Below are 24,063 nucleotides of genomic sequence, written 5' to 3'. Positions count from 1 at the left end.
TATTTTCATATCATGCAGCTCTAGCATGGAGTGAGCAAACTGAAGGTTTTGGAGTGAATCATGATATAATGTGTATAAATACAGGGTTTTCTAGTACTTTTCTGTGTAATAGTTGTGGTCTTATTGTGCAGTTTGAGAGTTTTAGCCAGTTCACACCATCGTCCTCTTCAGTCCACTTATCGATCGGCAGAGACATGTCTTTAAGTCAACTCCAGTCTGCTTACTTTACTTTCCTCGCTTGGTCGATGTCATCTTACTCCATTCAATCACAAATATCAATGTACTTCCAGTGAGTTTTGTTCCTTGTCTCACTAAAACATTTGTTTAATTGAGCCGTTTCCGATCGAGCCAGTTGCTGTTTGTTTACGTCTTAGAAAAGTTTTGGTCGGTCAAATTCACTATCAGGTCCCTACGGTAGCCCAGAGAGACCAAAACATAGGCCCTTTTTTTTCTTCTTTCTTTTAGCTAGATAAAGTGATTGTTTGTTGCACGAGATACCACTTGGCCAGAGGAATGTCCGCTGTGTCCCCAAAGCGCTGACCCTTTGCGAAGATGCTTATCACGAGCTAAACTAACTAAATCAGTCGCTGTAGATAACTATTACAAAAGGTATACCGTCCAGAAAGATGTCTCTAAACATCTGATTTCATACACTTGAATGGAAATAGCCCTTCATTTTGTGTAATTTAGTGTTTCCAAAGTGGAGAGCCGTTGGAGATGTGCGCTTGTGTCTGCCTTGTGTTTAGTTTACTGGGTAAGGTTAGAGTTTATTCAGAGCCTGTCTGACTGCGGCGCTGAGGAGTGTGGAGAGAAGATTTACAGATAGTCCAGATAGAGACAGGGACAGTCTGTCTGCGGAGTCAGCAAGGCCACGGTCCAGTAAAGGGGCCTGCTTGGCTATTCATTATTCATACTACAGGGGGAATTAGACTTTGTGAATAAAGTTGGTTAATCAGTACTAAATAACATTGCTAAAGTAGAACTGATACAGGGCTAAAGATAAGATGAGATGAGCCTTTATTTGTCCCACAATGGGGAAATTCCATTGTTGCAACACAGAGTAGGCATAGAAGTATAATAATAAAATACAGATAACTTAAAAAACACTCTTGTAGAAAAACTTATAAAAAAAACTCTTATACTCAATTAAAAATAAATAAATATTAATAACAATAATAATACTCTTTTTAAAGCTTTTATATGGACAGAGAATATTGCACCAGGATGATTGACATTATGTCACAGTATTGCACATGATTATGTCGGTATTGCACATGGTTATGTCAGTATTGCACATGGGTATGTCAGTATTGCACATGAGTATGACAGTATTGCACATGGGTATGTCAGTATTGCACATGGGTATGTCAGTATTGCACATGGGTATGATAGTATTGCACATGGGTATGTCAGTATTGCACATGGGTATGTCAGTATTGCACATGGGTATGACAGTATTGCACATGGGTATGTCAGTATTGCACATGGTTATGTCAGTATTGCACATGGGTATGTCAGTATTGCACATGGTTATGTCAGTATTGCACATGGGTATGTCAGTATTGCACATGGGTATGACAGTATTGCACATGGGTATGTCAGTATTGCACATGGGTATGTCAGTATTGCACATGGTTATGTCAGTATTGCCCATGGGTATGTCAGTATTGCACATGAGTATGTCAGTATTGCACATGGTTATGTCAGTATTGCACATGGGTATGTCAGTATTGCACATGGTTATGTCAGTATTGCACATGGTTATGTCAGTATTGCACATGGGTATGTCAGTATTGCACATGGGTATGACAGTATTGCACATGGTTACGTCAGTATTGCACATGGGTATGACAGTATTGCACATGGGTATGTCAGTATTGCACATGGGTATGTCAGTATTGCACATGGGTATGAAGATGAATGACACATGTTCAGGGCTAACAGTGTTTGTTATAAATTCTGAAAGCAGCAAAAACTTAAGGATTAAACAAAACCTGCATCAACCAGGATGAAATGAGTCCTGTCATTTACGTACGCAGACAGAGGAAGAAAGTAACAAAGTACAAAAGGTAAAGTACATATTAAGTAAGATGTTTCGGTATCTTTACCCAAGTACATTACCGTATGTTATAGGGCATACTTTTTTACTTTTACTCACTGCATTTGAGAAGAGGTATCTGACATGTAAGGACAGAAATGCAGAAAGTGCTTTCTCTCTGGTTTGAGGGGTTATTCTGTAGCACCTTCAGGGAACTCCTCCAGGTTTCTACTTTTTACCAAGGAGGTGTTTTGTAGTTTTTCCTGGCCGAGAAGGAGGGTCTAAGGATAGAGGACCCTGGAACATCGTCCGTCGCCCCCACAGACATTGTTTAATCCGTTTTTCACTGTTGTTGTGATTTGGGGCGTTACAAAAATAAATTTAATTGAATTGAACGTAAAGGGTTTTGAGCAAACAAAACATACATATACAAAAATCAGGACAATTCTTTATGAAGATCACCACGTTTCACTGTAATATCAAAAACCTGTACAAAATACTATTATATTTTACTATACGCCCAGACTTCCCTCACCCCAGATACTTTGTCCTGCTCTTCCGGGGGGAGGCCGAGACGTTCAAAGGCATACACAGAGGGACTCCAGTGTGTCCTGGGTCTTCCCCAGGGCTTCCTCCCGGTGGCACATGCCCAGAACTGGAGCGATACAGGAGGCATTTACTGTATGTGTTACTTTACTTTTACTTGACATTTTGCTTCTGTTTTATTTAAGAAACAAAGTCGAATACTTCTTACATCACTGCATACAATATATAGCTTTATAGATGTTTTACACGTCCAGGCCAGGGTAAAAAATGAGTAGAAAATGAACATTACATATTTATTAAGATTGAAGCCTAGACTAGACAGCCCCTGTCTAATACAGAAGGATATGTGCACTTACCTAATATAAACCTGCGCAAAGGCAGATTAACACTAAAGGAAACCACCCAAAGAGGAACTTATTCTTAAACTATGCCCAAAAAATCCAGATCTGAACTAAAATTAAACTGTAGGACCAAACAATAATTCTAAAGTTAAATGTGGGTCTGCCCCAAGACTGAATGAAGTAGTTTTAAATAAGCACTAAATCAAATCTACACCACAACTAAGACTAAACTAGGCCAAGCATTGTAGAAAAGATTTACTGAGTCGAGATAAAGAAAGAGGGACAGTCTGTAAGTCAGCGAGGCAGTAACAAGCTGCTCTGGTCCTGTAAAGCTCTGTGCATACAGTGTATATGTCCCGTACTGCACATGGACTAGAGCTCTGTGCGTACAGTATTTGTGTATTACCACTACCACTACTACTACTACAACCACTACTACAACCACCACCACCACTACTACTACCACTACTACCACCACCACTACTACTACCACTACTACCACCACTACTACTACTGCTACTACTACTACTACTACTACCACTACCCCAGTAGCAGTGGAGTGACATTATTCCTCTGACAATAGTGTTCCTCTGTGTGCTCTTGTCAGCAGATAGACCAGTGACATCTGTCCTCTCTGTTTGCCTCTGTTCACTTCACTGACAGCAGGCCAGTGGGAGGTTACAGCCCCTCCTCTTACAGGACGACCCTGAGTCCTAAAGCCCCCGCCAGGTCACACTGTTGCCACGGTGACACCCCTCGAGGAGAATGTGCCCCGCGAAGAGGTTGAAAGGCTCTGTACGGATATGAGGAGCATTTGCAACGGCGGGGTTGAGGTCATGATCAAAAACAAAGCATCTCCACAAGTAAACATATATGTATGTCATAAAATATGATCAGGATTGTCTCCAGAACAGTGTCAAATCAAGACTGAAATGAATAAAATGTATGATCTGTTGTGTTCTAAGACTGAAGTGATTGAGACTGAGTTATCTTATTCTTTTGTTTTGTTCATCACAAGCAGTCTGATTACTTACGGCGGCAACTCCAGATGGGAACAGTAAAAAAGAAAAAGAAAATTAAGGAGTAAATGTGTGACAGTTTGTCACACAAATGGATGCATATATTGTAGCCCCAGTACCAACACTTTATTAATTCTACTACGGCCAAAGTTCTCGATTGTTAAAGAGTTACATAACACAATTATCCTTTGTTTTGGTATCAAGTAGGGTTTTCAAAAAATGTATACCCAAATACTAATCGATACTGAACCAGTATTGAAAATGGATACTCAATAAGTAAACATGTAATGAATGATACAGATTTTGATTTAAATGGAGGTTTTTCCTCATGGCGTGGACTGCCGATTAGTCCTGCCACTTCATCAATCATAAAACGCACCTACCGCTCACCTGCAGCCGCGTGCGGTTCGTCCCCACGTTTCCGCGTGCCTAAGCGCATGGATCTATCATAATATAGTTCCCTTAGTGTACGGGGCAAAATGAAGACGGAGAAAGACAGTTCGAGCTGACGCAGAAGTGGACAGAAATCTACGGGAGACGAGAGATGTGATGCGCTCTGTCGCGCTAATAAACAAACGCACATGTGTGTTGTATCGGTCCGCACGGGGGAGTGCGCATGCGCACTTCCGCCTGCGTTCTCAAATCGCCGAAAAATCGTCCATTGCACCTTTAAAAGGTTGCAATGATCTTGATCAAAGATCAAATCATCAAAACACAAATCATCATTTTTTTCTGTGAAAATGACATTCTATTGTCTAAAAACAACTCAAGTTTTAAATCAGAATTACTTTTATTATTTTCTTTTCATTTCAGTTGTTTTTAAAATAAAAATAATTAAATATCCGCATTACATTAAAAATAAAATACTATAAATCTCTCTTTATCAGCTAAACCCTTGACATAAACTGAATAAATATTAACTTTATATAGGTAATAAAAACATATAGTTTCCTCACAACATATGTATATATTTATATGTCAGCCGCCTATTTACATGTAACAGTCAATGTCAGTATTGTTACAACACTAGTATCAACAACAGTATTTTAATGAGAAATATCCAAAAGACAAGTCTTCCCCATTTCATGATTATACTGACCATTTAGGTACAAGCTATTAACTAAGTAACTTTGCTCGTAAATGATTGAACTGTTGGTAAATTGCATGGCACAAACTGACAGAAATGCCAGTAGTCAGTCTTTTAAAATTGCGCTGTGTTTGTTGACACTTCACCTTCAGTCAGTAAAGAGAATGTCTGGAGTTTTATCCCGTGTAATGACTTAATGAGTAGATAGTCCCGAAGCACTTTGATCACATTCATATCCAAACACTGTCTCGCTGACGCTGCAGACAGTGGGAGCTCTCTGTCTGTCGTGCCTCCATCATTTCCGCCATCAAAGAGAGTTTTTTAAAAGCTTAAATTCTTGATGTTAGCTTTCATTTCATTGTAAATGTAATTGATATTAAGTGGCGTATGCAAAATGTACAACTAAAATTTATGTTACTTAAACATAATGCACAAGGTAAACTTAAGCACTGTAGAAAAATATGACTAGCGTGACGTTACAAAACCAAATATAAAGATAAATCCAAAATAAAGTACTTAAAAATGATAAAAGTGAAAAAATTAGTTAATGAGTTAATTTGCGATAAGAATGTGTTCTAAAGTTGTTTTTTCTTTTTTCTTTAGTCTTTTCTCTTTAGTCTGCTATTATTATTTAACACAGTATAGTTGGGTTGATATTTTTATTGCACTAAAATAGATTTGCCAGAAAAAAAGGTTAAATTATAAGCCACCAGGACCATTGCTTTTACATTTTTACATCCGATAAAGTAGTCGATAAAGTTTGCATTTGGTCCTACAGAAATTCAATGTAGTTCTGTTCCAAATGCCTTGAAATGATGTCCGTACATTCAGTGCTCAGTTAGACGGTGCAGAGTCCTGGGACAGCTCTGGTAGGATCTTTCCTCCTCTCGCGTCCCTCTCTCTCCTCTTTGTGCACTTTCTTGGCCGGGGTTCATGAAGTTGTCAGTTGAAGGGCGTGTGGAGGTCTGACTATCCGGAAGAGCACATTCCCAAGCTCTCGCCTCGGCGCTCCCCTGGGGTGCAGCGGCTGGACTGTAAAAATATGTTTCAGTTCAGTGCAGGCATGAGAGTGAAGACGGGACAGAGGATGCTCAAGAAGTAGAGTATTGGAACCAAGTACAGTAGAAGTACAAATACTCAACACATGTCAACAGTGTTTGTTTTGAGTAGTATTCAGTTGTTATTCCTCCTACTGTTATTCATAATACCTCTAGACTAGTGTACTATAATACTTCTACAGCTGTTGGTCTGTTCCTTAAGCCATTGCAAGTTGATATTTTAGTTGATACAGTTGAATTTATTTGTGGGAATGAACAGTTTTAGGAAGATTGCTATTTCTCTTACAAGCAGTGCTATTGCCATTGGATTTCCAGTCAAGTTTCAAAGATATTTTGTTGTTTACAGAAGATAATGTATACATAGTATAGAATAATCATGGCAGTATTGTCTATTGCAACCAAATCTAATTGTGATTTAAATTATTTTGCAGTTAGATTAGATTATATCATGATCATGCTTATGAATTGATGTAATACGTGTTTATTGGCCATTGTTTACCCAGAACGTCTGCATAATAACTTTGTACAATGCTGTTCATGTGTTTTGTTAAGGATAAATAACAGATACAACACATTCAGATCAGTTTACTAGTTAATTGTATTTCAAGGAATTAAATAATTCTTCAGTCTCTGCACTGGCATTGGTTAATATTGCGTATCTGAAGGTAAACAGAAAGAGCTGGAGTTGTGATTCCTCAATTAGAATATGCCATGTAATTCAGCTCTAAGAGGCAGTCACTTCAAAGTAGAAATAGTGCAGCACTTTGTTTTAAGTGCTGTTAATGTTGCCTCCAAAACGAATACTATAAGTGTGGCTAATACCTCTGCCATATACAACGATACTACTATTGAGGTGATGACTATGGCTCATAACATAAAAACCTCTTTATTAGTCAAGGTTTTCACAGTAATTTTGGTCTTACTTGGGACACAACAAAAGGAATGCCGTCAGGTGAGGTTTGGAACAGCTACCCTCTGGTCGGTGGGTCAATAACACTCAACCCGATGTGCCACTGCCTCTCCCGACAAACCTACAGTAGTTTCCTTTACTAAATGTGACATGAGTAAGAATGTAAATATCCCCCCCCCCCCCCCCCCCCCCCCCAGTAGCCCCTAAACCTCACTTATTTTAACAGATGGTAATATCAGATATCTGGAACACATTTGTGGTGAAAGTCTGTTAAATCTTTGGCCCTGGACACAGCCATTGTCCAAAGTGTATATAACGCCTATAACGCCATGGCTGTCTCCTGTGTTTAAGCGCACACTGGAATCCGATACAGCTATGGAAGACACTGGCCCTGCTGCATATAAATCACCTACCGTATTACCTGTGGCTATTTGAAATTACATTATACCAACCGAACAGTATCCCTGCCTGCCAAAGTGCTGGGCCCGGTGCCAAAGCGAACTCTGTAGCCTTTATGTGGAGTAACCATTCCTGTCAATAGCCTCACTTTCCCTTCGCTGTGATTTATGCTCCAACCACACTGTTCCAACCACAGGTGCATCACTGGCATTTTCTACTTGATTTAATAGTATTTGATGAAAGGTGAAATTTGATAGGACACTGTACATCATGATAATACTAGTTTTCTTATAGGACTATTTTTGTACGTATTTCTAAAGTGCAATTCAAATATGGAACGTTCATATTTGCGTTTCCTCCTCCAAAACTTTCAGTCTCCAGAATCTCGAGCTCTAGTGCGCATTAACATTTTAGCCGGAAACGTATATTTCATTAATGGAATTGGAAAAAGATGGATTCCTACAGGCAGCGGACTTGCTTCTCCACAGACCTGACTTGTAACGTGACATTTAATACTGCATTAATACTGTATGTACTAAGTAAATATTTGGCTGTCTGCGTTAAAACTACCGTACTTTTCAGACTTTAAGTCGCTACTTTTTTCCCACGATTTGAACCCTGCGGTCATTACACGTCATTATGCGTCTAATTTATAGATTTTTAATGGCTAACGGCCACCGGGACCTCTAGCAGGAAGCGGAAGCGTTTGACACACTGTAGAAGAAGACGTCAGTGGACATTGGTCACTGTATTTTAAGCTTCAAATCAGCACAATCAGGCTCATATTCACGGATAAATGAGTCTAATGAGGAAGTAAATCTAGACGCGGCTGAACGGAAAGACACATGTGGAGCACGGACATGTGATATACAGCGGTCTGCAGTTTAGAACCTGCCGCAATGAGACTTTCTTGGCCCGACCTGACCCATGGAAAACCTATGGATCACTTCTGTGGAACATATTTCTGTGTAAATATCTCATGTTACAATGCAACACTCACTGGCTAAGCACAAGTTCAGGAGCAGATGAACCCGATGTGAAGACACAGACACAGGTAAATCAGCTCACACAGAGTCATCAAGGACAGAGGGGACAGTGTAGGGACAGTAGGGACAGCTGTGATGTGTTATTTGTATGGTAAACTTCAAAATGCTGTGTGTTTTAATACAATCCAACTCATATTCACAGAGAAATGTGTCTATTTAGGTCTGCTGCGCCGCCACGGCAGAACCATTTGGCAGAATTGGTAATATCTCTGTAGTGTTGTTTTGCGTGAGCATTTGACTGAGGCAGTGATAATAAACAGGGTCACTTAGGTTGTTTGAGTTGCATAAAAGACACTGCTGGGAAAAGCTGGCATGTGACCCCGGGTCGAGGAGCCAGAGGGGTAATTGGGAGCAGATTTCAAATGAGTCAGTTGTGATGATGGCACACGTTTTTGGTTTTAGGAAAGATTGATGTGTTTGTTTGAGAGTGTGAGGAAGGACAGATGCTTCTCCTCTGTAGCGGTGAACGACAGGACATTTCTGCAGTTTTTGGTACAATTGTGTTGGCAATTTAAGGAAACATTTTTATGTATTACAGACAGTTGAAATGTTCACTGTTAAAAACATGGTGATATAACGCAACCTTTTTAAGTCGTGATAATAGCAATAGTTTGCATTTGTGACCCTCAGACATAGAAAGTATGCTCTCTGTAAAATATAAAGAAGCCTTATGTCTAATGTTAATTTCATTCTCAGAACACAGGCCAAGATAAAGTAATTTTGTTGGCCGACACATATTATTACAATCTAGGTACATTTACCATTGCAGTTGAAGGGTGCCAAGCCTTGTTGCTTGTCACTTAGTTGTCTCATTTTAGCATTTTTTTTATGGGAACAATAGAACTTCAATCTTATACCTTAATGTTCAGATCTTTGTTTGAGTGTCAATGTTGAGCTTTTCTCATCATGCTTCCTAATGTCTTCTATTAATCAGTCTCCTACATTGGATTTTTGAGTTGACAGCTCTTTTTTCACTTCCATTCCACAACTGCGACAGTAAATTGTCAGTTTTCATGCATTCGATTTGACATAGATTTATTCCAGATGCTATTAATGTTGCATTTCTTTTCATCCAACCAGACTCATGCCAGTTTGACAACTTAAAAAACGAGTGGTTTAAGATGTTATCTCAAAGTAAATCTTGCTTTAAAACTAGGAAATATGCGTTCAAATCACAATACAAGCAAATAAAAACAAGTAATACTATAAAATGTACTTTAAAAGAGACGACTAGGGATAAAATTATTTCAGTCGTATGCACAGCTAAACAGAACTGTTAACTATAGCCTATTTAGACTTATTTAGAGGCTGTCTCATCTTCAGAAAGACTGAACTAGATTTTACCTGCGTAAAACTCCCAATGTGTTGCCCTGAGTCTGGACACCAGCAGGAGGCCGGTCCCTGAGCTCCATGTTTAGTCCTGAGTCCGGACACCAGTAGGAGGCCGGTCCCTGAGCTCCATGTTTAGTCCTGAGTCTGGACACCAGCAGGAGGCCGGTCCCTGAGCTTCATGTTTAGTCCTGAGTCTGGACACCAGTAGGAGGCCGGTCCCTGAGCTCCATGTTTAGTCCTGAGTCCGGACACCAGTAGGAGGCCGGTCCCTGAGCTCCATGTTTAGTCCTGAGTCTGGACACCAGCAGGAGGCCGGTCCCTGAGCTCCATGTTTAGTCCTGAGTCTGGACACCAGTAGGAGGCCGGTCCCTGAGCTCCATGTTTAGTCCTGAGTCTGGACACCAGTAGGAGGCCGGTCCCTGAGCTCCATGTTTAGTCCTGAGTCTGGGCACCAGCAGGAGGCCGGTCCCTGAGCTCCATGTTTAATCCTGACTCTGGCACCAGCAGGAGGCCGGTCCCTGAGCTCCATGTTTAGTCCTGAGTCTGGACACCAGTAGGAGGCCGGTCCCTGAGCTCCATGTTTAGTCCTGAGTCCGGACACCAGTAGGAGGCCGGTCCCTGAGCTCCATGTTTAGTCCTGAGTCTGGACACCAGCAGGAGGCCGGTCCCTGAGCTCCATGTTTAGTCCTGAGTCTGGACACCAGTAGGAGGCCGGTCCCTGAGCTCCATGTTTAGTCCTGACTCTGGCACCAGCAGGAGGCCGGTCCCTGAGCTCCATGTTTAGTCCTGAGTCTGGACACCAGCAGGAGGCCGATCCCTGAGCTCCATGTTTAGTCCTGAGTCTGGACACCAGTAGGAGGCCGGTCCCTGAGCTCCATGTTTAGTCCTGAGTCTGGGCACCAGCAGGAGGCCGATCCCTGAGCTCCATGTTTAGTCCTGAGTCTGGACACCAGCAGGAGGCCGATCCCTGAGCTCCATGTTTAGTCCTGAGTCTGGACACCAGTAGGAGGCCGGTCCCTGAGCTCCATGTTTAGTCCTGAGTCTGGACACCAGTAGGAGGCCGGTCCCTGAGCTCCATGTTTAGTCTTGAGTCTGGGCACCAGCAGGAGTCCGGTCCCTGAGTTCCTTAGAGTCTGCTGGATGGTTCATATGGCACTAACATGTCCGAGATGTACTTTGGTGCTAGGCCATGGAGAGACTGTATACAAGCTGTGTACGAGCTGCTTATGAACAAGAGCCTAAAGCCAGGGCAGAGACCTGAGCTCAGGACTAATGTGTGTATTCCTGCTTTGGATGGTTAGAATTAGGACGAAGTATCAGTTTTAAGCAACTCTTTATTGTACACTTTGGGAAATTTGACCGATCCTGTCTCCAGGGTGAAATCTGTAGGATCAATGTCAATGTTTTGAATGGATTTGTCTGTATACAGGAACAGAGTAGGGATAGTGATGATATCAGATACTGGGTTTAGTGGTGGCCAGAGGGGAAAAAAGTGAAAGGAACACTCAAAAAACATTTATAAAACACATAATTTCTGAATAGTGAATAGTGAAAATGGTTTTGTCATGTAAACATATTAGCATAGTTTCACGTCCTGCTTTTGTGCTGCTGTCTTTGTTGGATCATTTGCCCACTAGAGCCACCCTTTGTAATCAATAGATTGTGAAAAGAAAAGCCACAAACTCTGTATAAAAATAGGTAAAGGTACTCAAATAAAAGCATGTGGTTTAACTCAATTTAAGGCCTTGTAGGTGAAGCCAAATTTACAGTTACATTTACTATTACATTTTACCAAGCGATGTACCAGACAAAACCCTGTCAAACGTATGACTTTATTTTGAAATTGGACAGTCTACAAACAACTAAATAACCCCCCATTCCTCACTGTTTGGACAGAGCAGAAGAAGCATCCTGCCTCTCCGCCATAATTGCAACTATAGTGGCTTTCCCCGGCAGCCAGGACATAATTAGGGAGTGTTTAGGGCATTTTCTGAGGTCATATTCCTGTCCATTCTTACAGTCCCCAGTGGAGTAGACAGCAGACAATTGCTCACTCACAGCCATAGACCACAAAAACATCAAACGCTATCAGTACGGCACACTGTAGTAACGGAACAATGGAGATCCATGTATATTTAGAGTGCATCCATAAGCAGAAAATGAAGGGGTGAATCATTCATTGATGCAGTGTCCCCTTGTACTTCCTCTCTGGTTCTTTAAATCCATCCTTCTGTAACAATAGTGAGAGATGGCGCTCACTCAAAGACAATGATGACTCTAAATTGCCCCAAGTGGATGAATTTGAAAGTGAATGATTATTGTCTGTGTATGTCCCTGTGAGAGCATGTAATGTCCGACTGCTTTTTGTCAGTCAGTCAAAATATAGTCAATGATTGAAGACATATCATGCTTTGTCTGTTGTTGCGTAAAAAAATGTTTGGGGGTTTTTGATTCACAAGATAATAGATAAGGGTTGAACAAGTTTTTGACAAACGACAAGCGATTGCAATTTATATTTCAAAAGTTAGATTCTGTTTAAAGCACGCCCTGGAGCATCAACATTTGAGAGAAGAGAGAAATATGAACTGCTAAACCAATACATGAATCACATGCATTTGTTTGAACCAGGTTAACAGATATTTTGTTGTTTTCAAAGGAATTAAATGGTTGCCATCTTTGTGATTTACTAATTGTGACCATTCAAATTGTGATTTATCTTGGAGCCCTACAATAAGTTTGTAAAAAAACACAAAATTGTTTTCGAATTTTATATATATATAGCCCTGATAGTTTCTAGTTTTGTGCTCTTCATGTTTGTCAGATCTTTTAGCCCCCACCATCTTCCAATGTTGATGTATTTCCTTTCAAAATCTGTTTTCTATTGCACCTCTCTAAATGCTCATGAAACAAAAATGTATGTATTAACAATATGACGCATAAGAAACACAGGAAGAACTGTCTGTAGTAAAAACAAATGAATTAATACTGACGTGGAGTAACGTTGACTAAGCCTACATTTCATTACTTGTACTTCCTGGCTTGTAACACTTGCTCAATTCAAGTGTGGACAGATACTGTAGATAAAACCTGCACTGGATGTTCACACATAGGCATTGAGTTTGCCTCTTTGGCTCATGTCCAAGGCCTCGCTACAAAATCAGCTTGGGAACGCTGCAGGGGCCCTGAACGGGACAGAGGAAGAGCGGGAGAGAGACAGAGAAAGCATACAGGGGGAAAAAAGAGGGTAGAAAAATCGAATTCCATTGTTTATTTGACTGAACTTCTCTCCTCCTCTCCATATATCCCTTCTTCACCATCCACCCACATTTCCTATGCTCCATCTCGAGCCAGGAAAAGCCCAGCCAAAGCCAGCCAGGTCAAGGAAGCACGTAAGTCAGTGTGAAAATCCCCATATCAGTCTATGTCCGACCTGCTGCTCCAGAGACAAATTGGTCATACATGAATAAGCACCACAGTTTTAGCCTAAAGAGAAGCTAAGAGGCTAAAATCCTGGCTCGTTTTCCTGTTCGGAGGCAGCCACTCGAGTAGAAGGAAAGATAGAGGCGCGTCAGAGAGAGTGAAGGACAGAGGGAGAATGAGCAGCCAAGGCCTTTCCAGAAAGACTTGGCTAAACGCGCACTGAGCGGTAAATTGAATACAGACAAGCACTTGGCACGCGCTGAAGTGAGCCTCAACGTAACAAGGATTATGTCTTCAACTCTGCGAGAAAGGGAAAAAGTAAAACTATTAAATTGTACTATTAATTCAAGTGTAACTTTTATGTAGATGGTTCATCACCTGCTTGTCTCCATGGAGATGTTAATGCAGGTCAGGTCAGATTTGTGGAGATATGAGCATTCCAGGCAAAGTAATGACATTTCAGACAGACCCCCACCAGAAGAGTGCACCTTTAAATGAGTGTAATTCAATGTCAGACTTAAAGGAGACACATGAGGCTTTTTTAAGGTGCTTAGTAATAGAATACAATATAAGTAGATCATCATTTTAAAATTTGTTCTAAACCAGCTAAATTTATCCAGAACGCCTTGGTAATAAAAACGGGTCAATCAACTTCCTGTTCAAAATAAGCTCCGCCTCTACATTGGGCAGTGACACTTCAAAGTAACAAGCAGTAGATTGTCATTTACATGTTTTATCTTTGTCTACGTGACATTTTATAACTCTGCATTCATCACCTGAAGTCTTCACTTTTCAATAATTACAAGACAGTACAGGGATGTGGGCGGGGACAGGGGGTGGATGAAACCAGGAATTTACGGAGCACTCAGGCCTCAGCTGTAGGACAATACAGGATTACGCAAACATGTAGTAATCATCAAAATACAACTTTGAGTAAACGAATCATGGGATAACACCGTAGTAAAAAGGTTAAAAACTCATTAAAGTCAATTTAGCAAAATACATCCCCCTTTAATATTATTTTAATGCAATAATAACTTACTTTAACTTAACTTTAACTTTATTCACAGATTATCAAGCCATAAAAATATTCCATAACCATAAATTGTACTTCTATTGTTAATTTCCAAATCTATTGTAATGTAACACAATGCACTTCTTGGGCCATTTTGTCCTTATTAGGCTCTTGATTATTACAGAAAGCCAAAACCAAAGCAGTTTTTTGGGGGGAGGCACAAACTCAACACTTAGATGACGTCATTATTGGCTCTACATGCTGTGAGACGGAGCGGCGGTGATGGAGGGAGGACCAGGCCTCTTATGAGAAGCAGCTGTTATTGTGGAGAGGCCCGATTCAGCCTTCAACTCACTGACAACATGGCAGGGGCCAGATATCAGCCGCTGACAGCGCCTCCTACACACTTCCATACAGCGAAGAAACCACAGCATCAGATTAGGACGGGCAAACGCAGCGAAAGGAAAACCCATGATTAAAGGGCCAGTGTTTTTCTTGGTCAGATGTTGATGCTTTGTGGGTAATATCTCGTTGGATTGCATACACATGATAACAGATGTTTGATATTAAAACTGGCTTGGCTATATGTGAAATTTGGCACGAAAGCCAACTTCAATTCCACATTACTCAAATAGGATAGGACACATATTATCCCATTGCAGCCATTGCTAATAGTCATTTATCTGAGCAACTTTTTAAGTAGAGTAGAGTAGTTTTAAGACTTAATATATTAACTCTACTGGAGTAATATGTTTAGCAGTGTAACAGTTCTCTTATTTGAGTAAACTATTCGGTTTCTCTTTGAGTAGGTCTATATTTAAAAGGCTTTATATTGACAGATTTTTTTTTTTTTTCTGGTCATATTTTGAGCAGTATTTATTTCAAGTTTTGTCCTTCCTTACCAGTAAATCTAAAAACAGATGTTACGTTCAAACAAATACTCTTTCTTGAATATTAGTTTCCCAAAATCCTCGTTTACTTTGACTTGAGTAATTTCTTACCTGGACCACTGCCCTGTACATCTTCTAGAGTAACATTATTGTAAACAGTTTGTGGATACACACCCAGCCCTGCAGTATTCAGAATACACTATCATATATCACGTCACTCCACTCAGAGCTCACAAAGTAGTGTATTGTGTGTCGTTAGCAAGCTTCAATGAATTAGGGAGAAAGGCATTTTGCTTAATCGACAAGTCACTGCAGATCAAAAAGCCTTTTAATGAAAAGCTGAAAGGACAAGAGAGGTCTAGAAGAAGACTTCTTTGAGCCATCAGATCACATGGTGTTGTGACCAAATTCTTCATCTACAGATAACAATCCAGAGAAATTAGTTAAGTTGATGTCTGTGTCAGATGCCCCGTATTTAACCCCACTGTGACTTTTTGTGTTGTTACGGGCCTGTTTAGAATGATTTACTGTTTACAGGGAAGCAGCTCTGTTTATTCAGAGGAGGAGATGGGCGATTATGGTGTGAGCATACATACATTATAATAGTAGGCCAGATGTAAAAGATATGTGTTTCATTACATTTATTTATTTACCAGGACAATGCACAGTTACATAATACTCTTGGGCAAAGATGCTTCTAGATTCTAGAAGCATAGAGCTAAGTTTCCTCTGCTCTATTTAAAAAGTGAGGGGGGTGCACATACATTATGTCTTTTGTTCACTCATACATCCTCCCTATCACACATTATATTATAGGACATTATAGGACACCCGAGGGACACGGGCGAAAGCCTTCTCCAGATCCACAAAGCACATGTGGACTGGTTGGGAATACTTCCGTGAACCCTCGAGCACCTGATGGAGGATATAGAGCTGGTCCAGTGTTCCACGACCGGGACGAAAACCACTCTGCTCCTCCTGAATCTGAGGTTCGACTATCGGTCGGATTCTCCTCTCCAGTACCCTGAGGCTGAAGAGTGTGATCCCTCTGTAGTTGGAACACACCCTGTGGTACTGTCCCCGACCACCACGTGATGTTGCAGAGATGTGTCAGCCAAGACAGTCCTACAACATCCAGATACTTTAGGTACTCAGGGCGGATCTCATCCACCCCCGGAGCCCTGCCACCGAGGAGTTTGCGAACAACCTCAGTGACTTCAGCTCGGGTGATGGATGAGCCAGCCTCCGAGTCCCCGGTCTCTACTTCCTCTTCTATTTTTGACTTGTTTTTCCTATTATTCCATAAAATATTTTACAATAATGAAAAAAGCAACAACAACAAAAAACAGATTGTATCATATCAGCCAAAAAATAGACTCAAATAAAATCCTGTTTTTTTATATTGTTATTTATTGCACTAAAAACATATTAAAAACATGTGTCCTTCTCCATAAACCTGTCTCGTACCTGGCTAGGAGAGGCCCCCTCTATGAAAATTGAGAATGACTCTTGGATGAGAGTCGAAATGTCCAGATTATACAACAGATTTTTTTCTACAGCACCAGCAAAGTTACAAATTGCTGTTTAAACATTGAATTCTAAAGGTAAAACTCAACAAGTTGCATAATAATCCTGTACATACTTTAGTTGTATCCTCCCTCTCCCAGCAGCTCCAGCTGTGGATGAACAATGCCTCTTCACTTCCTGTGCCTCGGTGCTGGTCAGTCACACCTCACAGGACAGTGGGCTTTAGGGGGCGCGGCGCGGAGGGGTCCCACAGTGTTTTTATTGGCCCCAGCAGATGGCTTCCCTCAGACCTCTGCATTGTTATGGCAGCCCATCTTAGTCCCGGGGTCAGAGTTAGTAATTGTTGCCAGTACTTGCAGACACAAAAGGCGCACAGCCAAAGAAAGTTTCCCCAGTAACAGAAACTTATAAAACTGTCTGTCAAATTTAGTGTTTTATTGTTTGCAAAAAAAGACTCAGGCATGTATATGGTAATGAATATCTTTAAAGCTGTATTACCCAACGTTTTGCTTGTAAATGATGTGTTTTCCCCAATAAAGTGTATTGTAAAGCAGTACTACTGTAAAGCATTTTATTGATCAAACCGGTAAGAAAGAGCTTTGTTTTTGTCACTACATTTACTTTGGGTTGGGAAACATTGTAGAATATAGTTTAAAACTTATTTGCTCTAAAGCTGGTGCAGGTGCCCAAAAAATATGTAAATGTCCTAATGATGCATCTATTTGATTCTTTATGGGTTAAAGATCAGGTAGTCCCACTTTTTATTCTCTTACTATTTTGTTTCAAATAAACACAATTAGCAAATTGCTTTGGCTGCTATTATTTAATCAATTTAATGTCCTCCACAAGGGTTCACAGAGTCTTATTAAGTAAAAAATATTCTAATTTGTATGCATGCTCACCTTTCAAATGCCCCTGAATAAGTTTAAAATGTGCACTATGGATTCCTCATATTAAAGCACGATGAGTACCTCGTTCTTTATGTATTTGCTTCTATTTAACTACATCATTATTTCATCTGAGCTACTTTTGTCTTCTAATTACAATAGGCTTCTTCTTAGTGGCAGTCTACCCTTTCAACTATGCGACGCTCACTTTAACCTCCTTGTATCATCTTTCTTCAGTGTTGTTGGGATAACCTTTGCCTCTACCATATTTTCAGCCTTTTTCTCTCTTTGAATGATTTCAGCCCAACCGTGGAATCTTACACCTTCTCCACTCAGTGCTGAAAGTCTGAGGTACATTCTTCATGAACCTCATATCCACCTCGGCGCTTTCTCTTTATGAATATTCTCTCCTAGGTTTAATGAGAAGGGGAGGATGTTTCCCCTCAAACATGTGACCTTCAGAATGGTCTGCAGCTGATATTATGTAGGTCTTTGTGATTCATGTGGGACCAAAACAATGTGAAATTTAGCTAGATGGCGTACGTAGCATAATATGTCTATTGTTTTAACCTGTTTGCTAGAATTTGTTGATTTTTCATGATGTTTCTTAATTGTTTATGAAGCTTCACCATAGATAGTTTGTCGTTCAGCACTTTGGTCAACTGTGATTATTTAAAAATATATTAAGCATTGCAAACTGCTTTGAATTACGCCAGCAACTTTGGCATTGACTTCGCACATATTTTAATTACCTGTAATGCTTTATTGACACTATTTTACTCCTACTACTGCTATTTCTACCACTGTAAACCTAATTGTACCGCAATAGTACTACTACTACCTCCTTTTACAACTACTTTTACCAGAACCGTTACTCCCGCAACTGCAACGATGACTAAAATACAATTCTACCACTTCGGCTACTGCTTCAAGTTCTACAATAATGTTAAAATTACTACTGCAAATACTACAACAACTACAATTGCAGCTACAGCACTAATACAGAAACTTGTTTAAATTCTTTCAAACCCAGTACCTAGAGGTTGCCATGGTTGAAGTACACTTGCGTTACTTACACATATACTTAACAAGCGTAAAATTATTAGTAGAAATTGTAAATCCTTCAAGTTACTTTCCACCTTTTTGTATTTAAAGGTAACACATACAGTACTCTTTGTTCATCCCATTGGGAAAGTATCATTTCAAAATACTGTAACCATCCTTGGCCTGATTATGTCCCATTACCCAAGAGCCAGCATTTTACGTAATGTTTCAAATTGCTGCTTATTTCAGAATTTTAACAACAATTTGTGGAATTTGGACCCAAATTCTTCACATTGTCCACAAAGAGAGGAGAGAGAGAGAGAGAGAGAGAGAGAGAGAGGTTCAGCTCAGGAAATGTTTAACAGCCTCCGAATACCCAAAAGTATCCACATGAACATCTGGTACAAGTCCCACACGCCGGTCCATTTGCCGCTGTGTGCTCCGAGCTGCAGGCAGGATGTGAAGAGCTGCCGAGGTGTGTTTTATTGGCCTTTGTTGGGTTCAGTGTCCAAAGGGGTGATAAAAATGATTAAGTAGGTTCAAGTGTATAAGGGTCCATTTAAAGTTTATGTGAAGCTGGCAATGGTGCATGATGACCAAATTGCTTAATATTTGAGAGCGTTTTTGGCGGTCAAAAAGAGTTGGAATTGATTTTTCAGCAATGCGTTTAGTTTGACATAAGACATGGCGTGTTAGCTGTGTTCAGGACCACGTGGCAATTAGTTATACTCTATTTTCAACAAGAGCGTTTTGTATAAACCTATTTGTGGTTCTGAAAATCAAATATATGATAATCTTGTGCTCCAAAAGGAAAATCGTTGTCATAAAGATATTAAATCCATCATAACACAACAAAGATCTGCATTTTCACTGTAATTATTTGATCAGCCCAAAATCTCCATTAAAAGTTATAAACTCACTTGTCTTCATAAGTATCTGGGCCTCAAAACTCCTGCCGTGGACACAATAAATGGATACCTTTGGAGCATTCGTACTCTTGGCAGCAGGGAAAAGGCCAGCACTATCAAATGGAGGACACAAACTGAACCAAAAATCAAGAACTGGACCCGAAATAACATTCAGAAACTGTAGAAAATTACTTTAGCTAACTTTAGCTCACTTTAGCTTAGGACGTAGGACTACTTGTGGATTATTTGGGCCGTTTGTGTCTTTTCTCTCTGTCATGTCCTTGTTTTATTTTGTATAATCATTGAAAATAATAATACATTAAAAAGTGATTGTCATTGAAATTGAGGAACTGGCCACAATCTCTCTGAAGGGACTTTGCACGTCCTCAGTAATATGAGTTCTAACTGGCATCCTCAGAGACAGGCTGATGAAAATGATTTAATCAAGAAAATCTTGTGTTTAAATTCTTTATTCTTTTGTGATTCGTAAATGTACAATTACCGTACTTATTGATTGCAGGATGCCAGCTGCTAGCACCATGACCGGCGGACGGGCCCTGCTGCTCTGTACGAACACTGAAAACTGCATCTACCAATCAGTCAACGGGTACGTATCCACGACAACGCACTCCTCCTCCTTAAGCCTGTCACAATAGCACGTTTTGAAGAGCGATACATTTTTACTGAAAATAAACGATAATGTTGAAACTACTTTATGTCACAATCACCCAAATGCAGCATCATTTTATGAAGATTTTTGTTTAATAAACGATAACAGTATAATTATAAAAACGAGCTACAATAAATAAATGGCAAAATAAAAGTCTATACGACAGGTTAAACTTTCACTAAAACATAGTGTATACAATTATATTTCAGATTTTACTAAACATTTTGCCTGTTGTCCCCAGTTTGACCATTGTTGTGAAGTTTATGATTGTACTTCCTGGTTGGACATGGGCAGCAATTCAGATTGTTTTGCCCATATTATGCGTCGTGTATATGTTTTTTTCTAACCCACCATCACAGACTCAAAGTTGAATGATCCAGTCCGTTTGTTGTTGAATGTGAGATCCATGACTTGGATTGTAATTATTAGTCCATAAATGTGTGCATGTTAGACAGATTTGACCAATATTTATTACATACATCAATTTCTATCTGAGTTTGCTCACTTTTTTTCACTCAAACGCCAGAGTTACGTGACCCACGGCGAGGGGAAAGTAGTGATCTAGTAGTGAGTGTACGAATCACTCTATGACAGAGTGCACTGTATAATCTGCTAAATAGTACAGGACTGTGTAGTGAATGAGGGGTTAGGGGACATTCGGACGCAGCCTCGGTGTTTTAAATAGCACGTCGCCTTTTGATGACATCACAGAGAGATTCTTTTCTACTTCCTGTCATTTTAACAAAATGTCAACATAAATATTTACCGCTGGTGCTGTCCCACTAAACTAAGTCATCATTAGAAAAACAGAAGAACCTGTCATATAGACATTAAATAGCTTTAGTGTCAGTAATGAGTTAAATAAAATTTAATTTGTTTTTGTAGCACCCAAATTCACAACAGCAGTTGCCTTGAAGGGCGACAGGGAAAAACAATGTTCATAGGAAATTAACAAATGGATAATGTCTCAGCATCCCCTGAGTTGTAAATGGTTTTTAATATTAAACCTTCTACCGATCAAATATAAATGAACCACAAAAAGTGTAGAAAAAGAGGGACAATATTTATTTAGGCTCAATATTTATTGCTTGTATGATTATCTTTTTTTGCACTGGCCGGGCCAGTTTTTTTTTTTAACTTATCCAAGCTGTAGAGGTCCAAATGATTGATTACTGCGTGTTTCATTCTGTTATTTATTTATTTATTTATTTATCTATCTATTGAACCTCATATTTATCTATTGAACCTCATATTTATTCGTTCATTTAGAAAAGGTTTGTGTGGATTATTCAATTAAATTCAATTTATTTTTGTAAGGCCCAAAATCACAACAGCAGTTGCCTCTGGGAGAAATGAATCAACAATGTCTGTGGTGGCGATGGAGTCAGACAATGTCTGTGGTGGCGAGGGACGATGTCCCAGAGTCCTCTGTCCTTAGACCCTCCTTCTCGGCCAGGAAAAACTACAAAAAACCTCCTTGGGAAAAAGTAGATACCTGGAGGAGTTCCAGAGTGAGGCAGATGAGGGACCGTCTGAGTCGAACTGGACCCACTCTTCAGGCAGATGAGGGACCGTCGGAGGCGAGCTGGACCCACTCTTCAGGCAGATGAGGGACCGTCGGAGGCGAGCTGGACCCACTCTTCAGGCAGATGAGGGACCGTCGGAGGCGAGCTGGACCCACTCTTCAGGCAGATGAGGGACCGTCGGAGGCGAGCTGGACCCACTCTTCAGGCAGATGAGGGACCGTCGGAGGCGAGCTGGACCCACTCTTCAGGCAGATGAGGGACCGTCGGAGGCGAGCTGGACCCACTCTTCAGGCAGATGAGGGACCGTCGGAGGCGAGCTGGACCCACTCTTCAGGCAGATGAGGGACCGTCGGAGGCGAGCTGGACCCACTCTTCAGGCAGATGAGGGACCGTCCACATAGGGCAGGGACCACTTCACCAGGAGAGGGACATCTGGGTCCACAGGTCCTCAGGAGTGAGAAAAAGAAAAAGAAGGCGGTGAACAGTTTGCAAGTGGAATTAAACATTTAATATTGCTTGATAGCATAAGTAGTCAGAAGAAGAAGAGGATAGTGCTCAAGCTGTCATACTTCCCCCAGCATAGTTACTCCTAGGGCAGCGTAGCTAAAGCTGTGGGTTTATGTTTCTGTTCCTAACTACTCTGACCATAAGCGATTTCGAAGAGGAACGTTTTAAGCCTGGACTTAAATGAAGAGACTGTGTCAGCATATTTAACATGGACCGGGAGCTGATTCCATAACACAGGAGCTTGGTAGCTAAACGCTCTACCTCCTACAGTACTTTTAGAGACTCTTGGCACCACCAGAAGGCCAGCATTCTGAGAGCGAAGAGCTCTGTTTGGATGATATGGTTCTATAGCATCTTTGAGGTAGGATGGGGCCATGTCATTTATGGCTTTGTAGGTCAAGAGTAGAATTTTGAATTTGATTCTAAACTCGACAGGAGCCAGTGAAGAGACTCCAGCACTGGCGTAATGTGCTCTCTTCTTTTTGTTCCTGTTAGTAATCTTGCTGCTGCATATCTTACTTTGGGGTTATTGTGTCAGTGGCACGAAGTGGGTTCAATATTATTGTTTTGAGATATTTTTTAATCAACACATCACACTTCAAGATTTGCAGTCGAAACTATTTGTTCACACTTTTATTTATCGAAAGATAAGTTCATATGGTAATTATCCTGAGGCCTTTCCTCCGCCCTCCCACTACCTCTGCATGCAGTCTGCATTAAATATGAATGATGTCAGATGATCTTGACCCAGCTATTGTTCTGTTCTCCAGCGTCCGCTTAAGACATCCTTCCCTCGGGTCAGCTGTGAAACAACAGCCCTGAACCTGAGTGGGACAGGGGCGACCATCTGGACAGTGTCCCTGCCTCCCTGCTGTCACTGCCTAATGCCCCTCTGACCACTGTCTACTGTCCCCCCTGTTTTATTCATGCTATTGAGATTATAATGAAGGGATTAGGCTTCTCGCTGCTCTGCGTGACTGTCTGGGAGAGGACTTGTTGTTGTTAAACTAATCAAGATTTAATCATCAAATTGTCATTTATCAGCTTGGGCCTTTTTGATTAACATGTTTACTTTACAGTCAGTAAAATTGAGATATTTGTGCTACATTCGTCTAATTACATGTTGTTTTATACTAATTAAATTATCCTTAAAAGAAACTTGTATGTACCCCACGCCCAGCACTAGTTGTTTGTAAAAGAGGCCTGTGTCTCCATGGAAATAGGAAGTGAACATTTTAGTTTAAGATGTTTTAATTTTATTTTCTAAAACCAACTTTAGCAGTATACATTTGATACTAGTTTTACTCAAATTAGATTTTTTGGGTTATTATTAAAGGAGACAAATTACGTTTTATTCAGGCATTGACCTATAACATTCAGAGATCATTTCGTTACATTTTATTCAGTGAAACGGGTCCACAGACAGCACTGATAAGCAACACCTCTTCATAGTGGACTTTCATTTTAGCAAGTGGCAAATTTAGATTTTTTCTTTCTTTATTTTTATGTGGCTATGTGACACTTTAGAACCCTACTTTTGTCACTCGCAGTCTTAATTTCCCAAATAAATGCCACTAAGTCAGGGATGTGGGCGGGGATAGGGGATAGCTGAAAACAGAAATGTTCTGAGCACTTGAGCCTCAGTTGCAGGACCCCACAGGATTACTCACATCAAGCAGGACTCAATCAAAATACTACTTTAGTAAGTAAACAATGAGGAAACGCCATTGTAACCAGGTTCAAAGCTCATTCAAGTTGATTTAGCATAATATATCCCCTTTAAAGAAATGATATTGTCTACCTCTATAATAAAACCCCTCATTGTTTGTTTCCTATATCAAATGTGTTTTGTGTTGTGTTTTCTGTTGTCGTAATGGTTTTCTTTCCATATGC

The 24,063-nt window shown here is 40.4% G+C and overlaps 1 protein-coding gene across 2 annotated transcripts in view; it reads left to right on the top strand.

Annotated features, from left to right (window-relative positions):
* LOC140348775 (DENN domain-containing protein 2A) overlaps window positions 1-24,063 on the top strand; it is a 47,872-nt gene that overhangs the window by 1,616 nt on the left and 22,193 nt on the right. For both annotated transcript variants that reach the window (XM_072434857.1, XM_072434856.1), the window contains exon 2: window positions 19,988-20,074. In XM_072434857.1, coding sequence (XP_072290958.1) covers window positions 19,989-20,074 — 86 coding nt within the window. In that variant the 5' untranslated portion in view covers window position 19,988. The remainder of the gene's footprint in view (window positions 1-19,987; window positions 20,075-24,063) is intronic.

The sequence above is a fragment of the Eucyclogobius newberryi genome, unplaced genomic scaffold (assembly GCF_026437365.1).
Source record: "Eucyclogobius newberryi isolate DKJ021-1_F unplaced genomic scaffold, fEucNew1.0.hap1 SCAF_7, whole genome shotgun sequence".
NCBI classification, from domain to species: Eukaryota; Metazoa; Chordata; class Actinopteri; order Gobiiformes; family Gobiidae; genus Eucyclogobius; species Eucyclogobius newberryi.
This window is presented reverse-complemented; position numbering and strand designations above follow the sequence as displayed.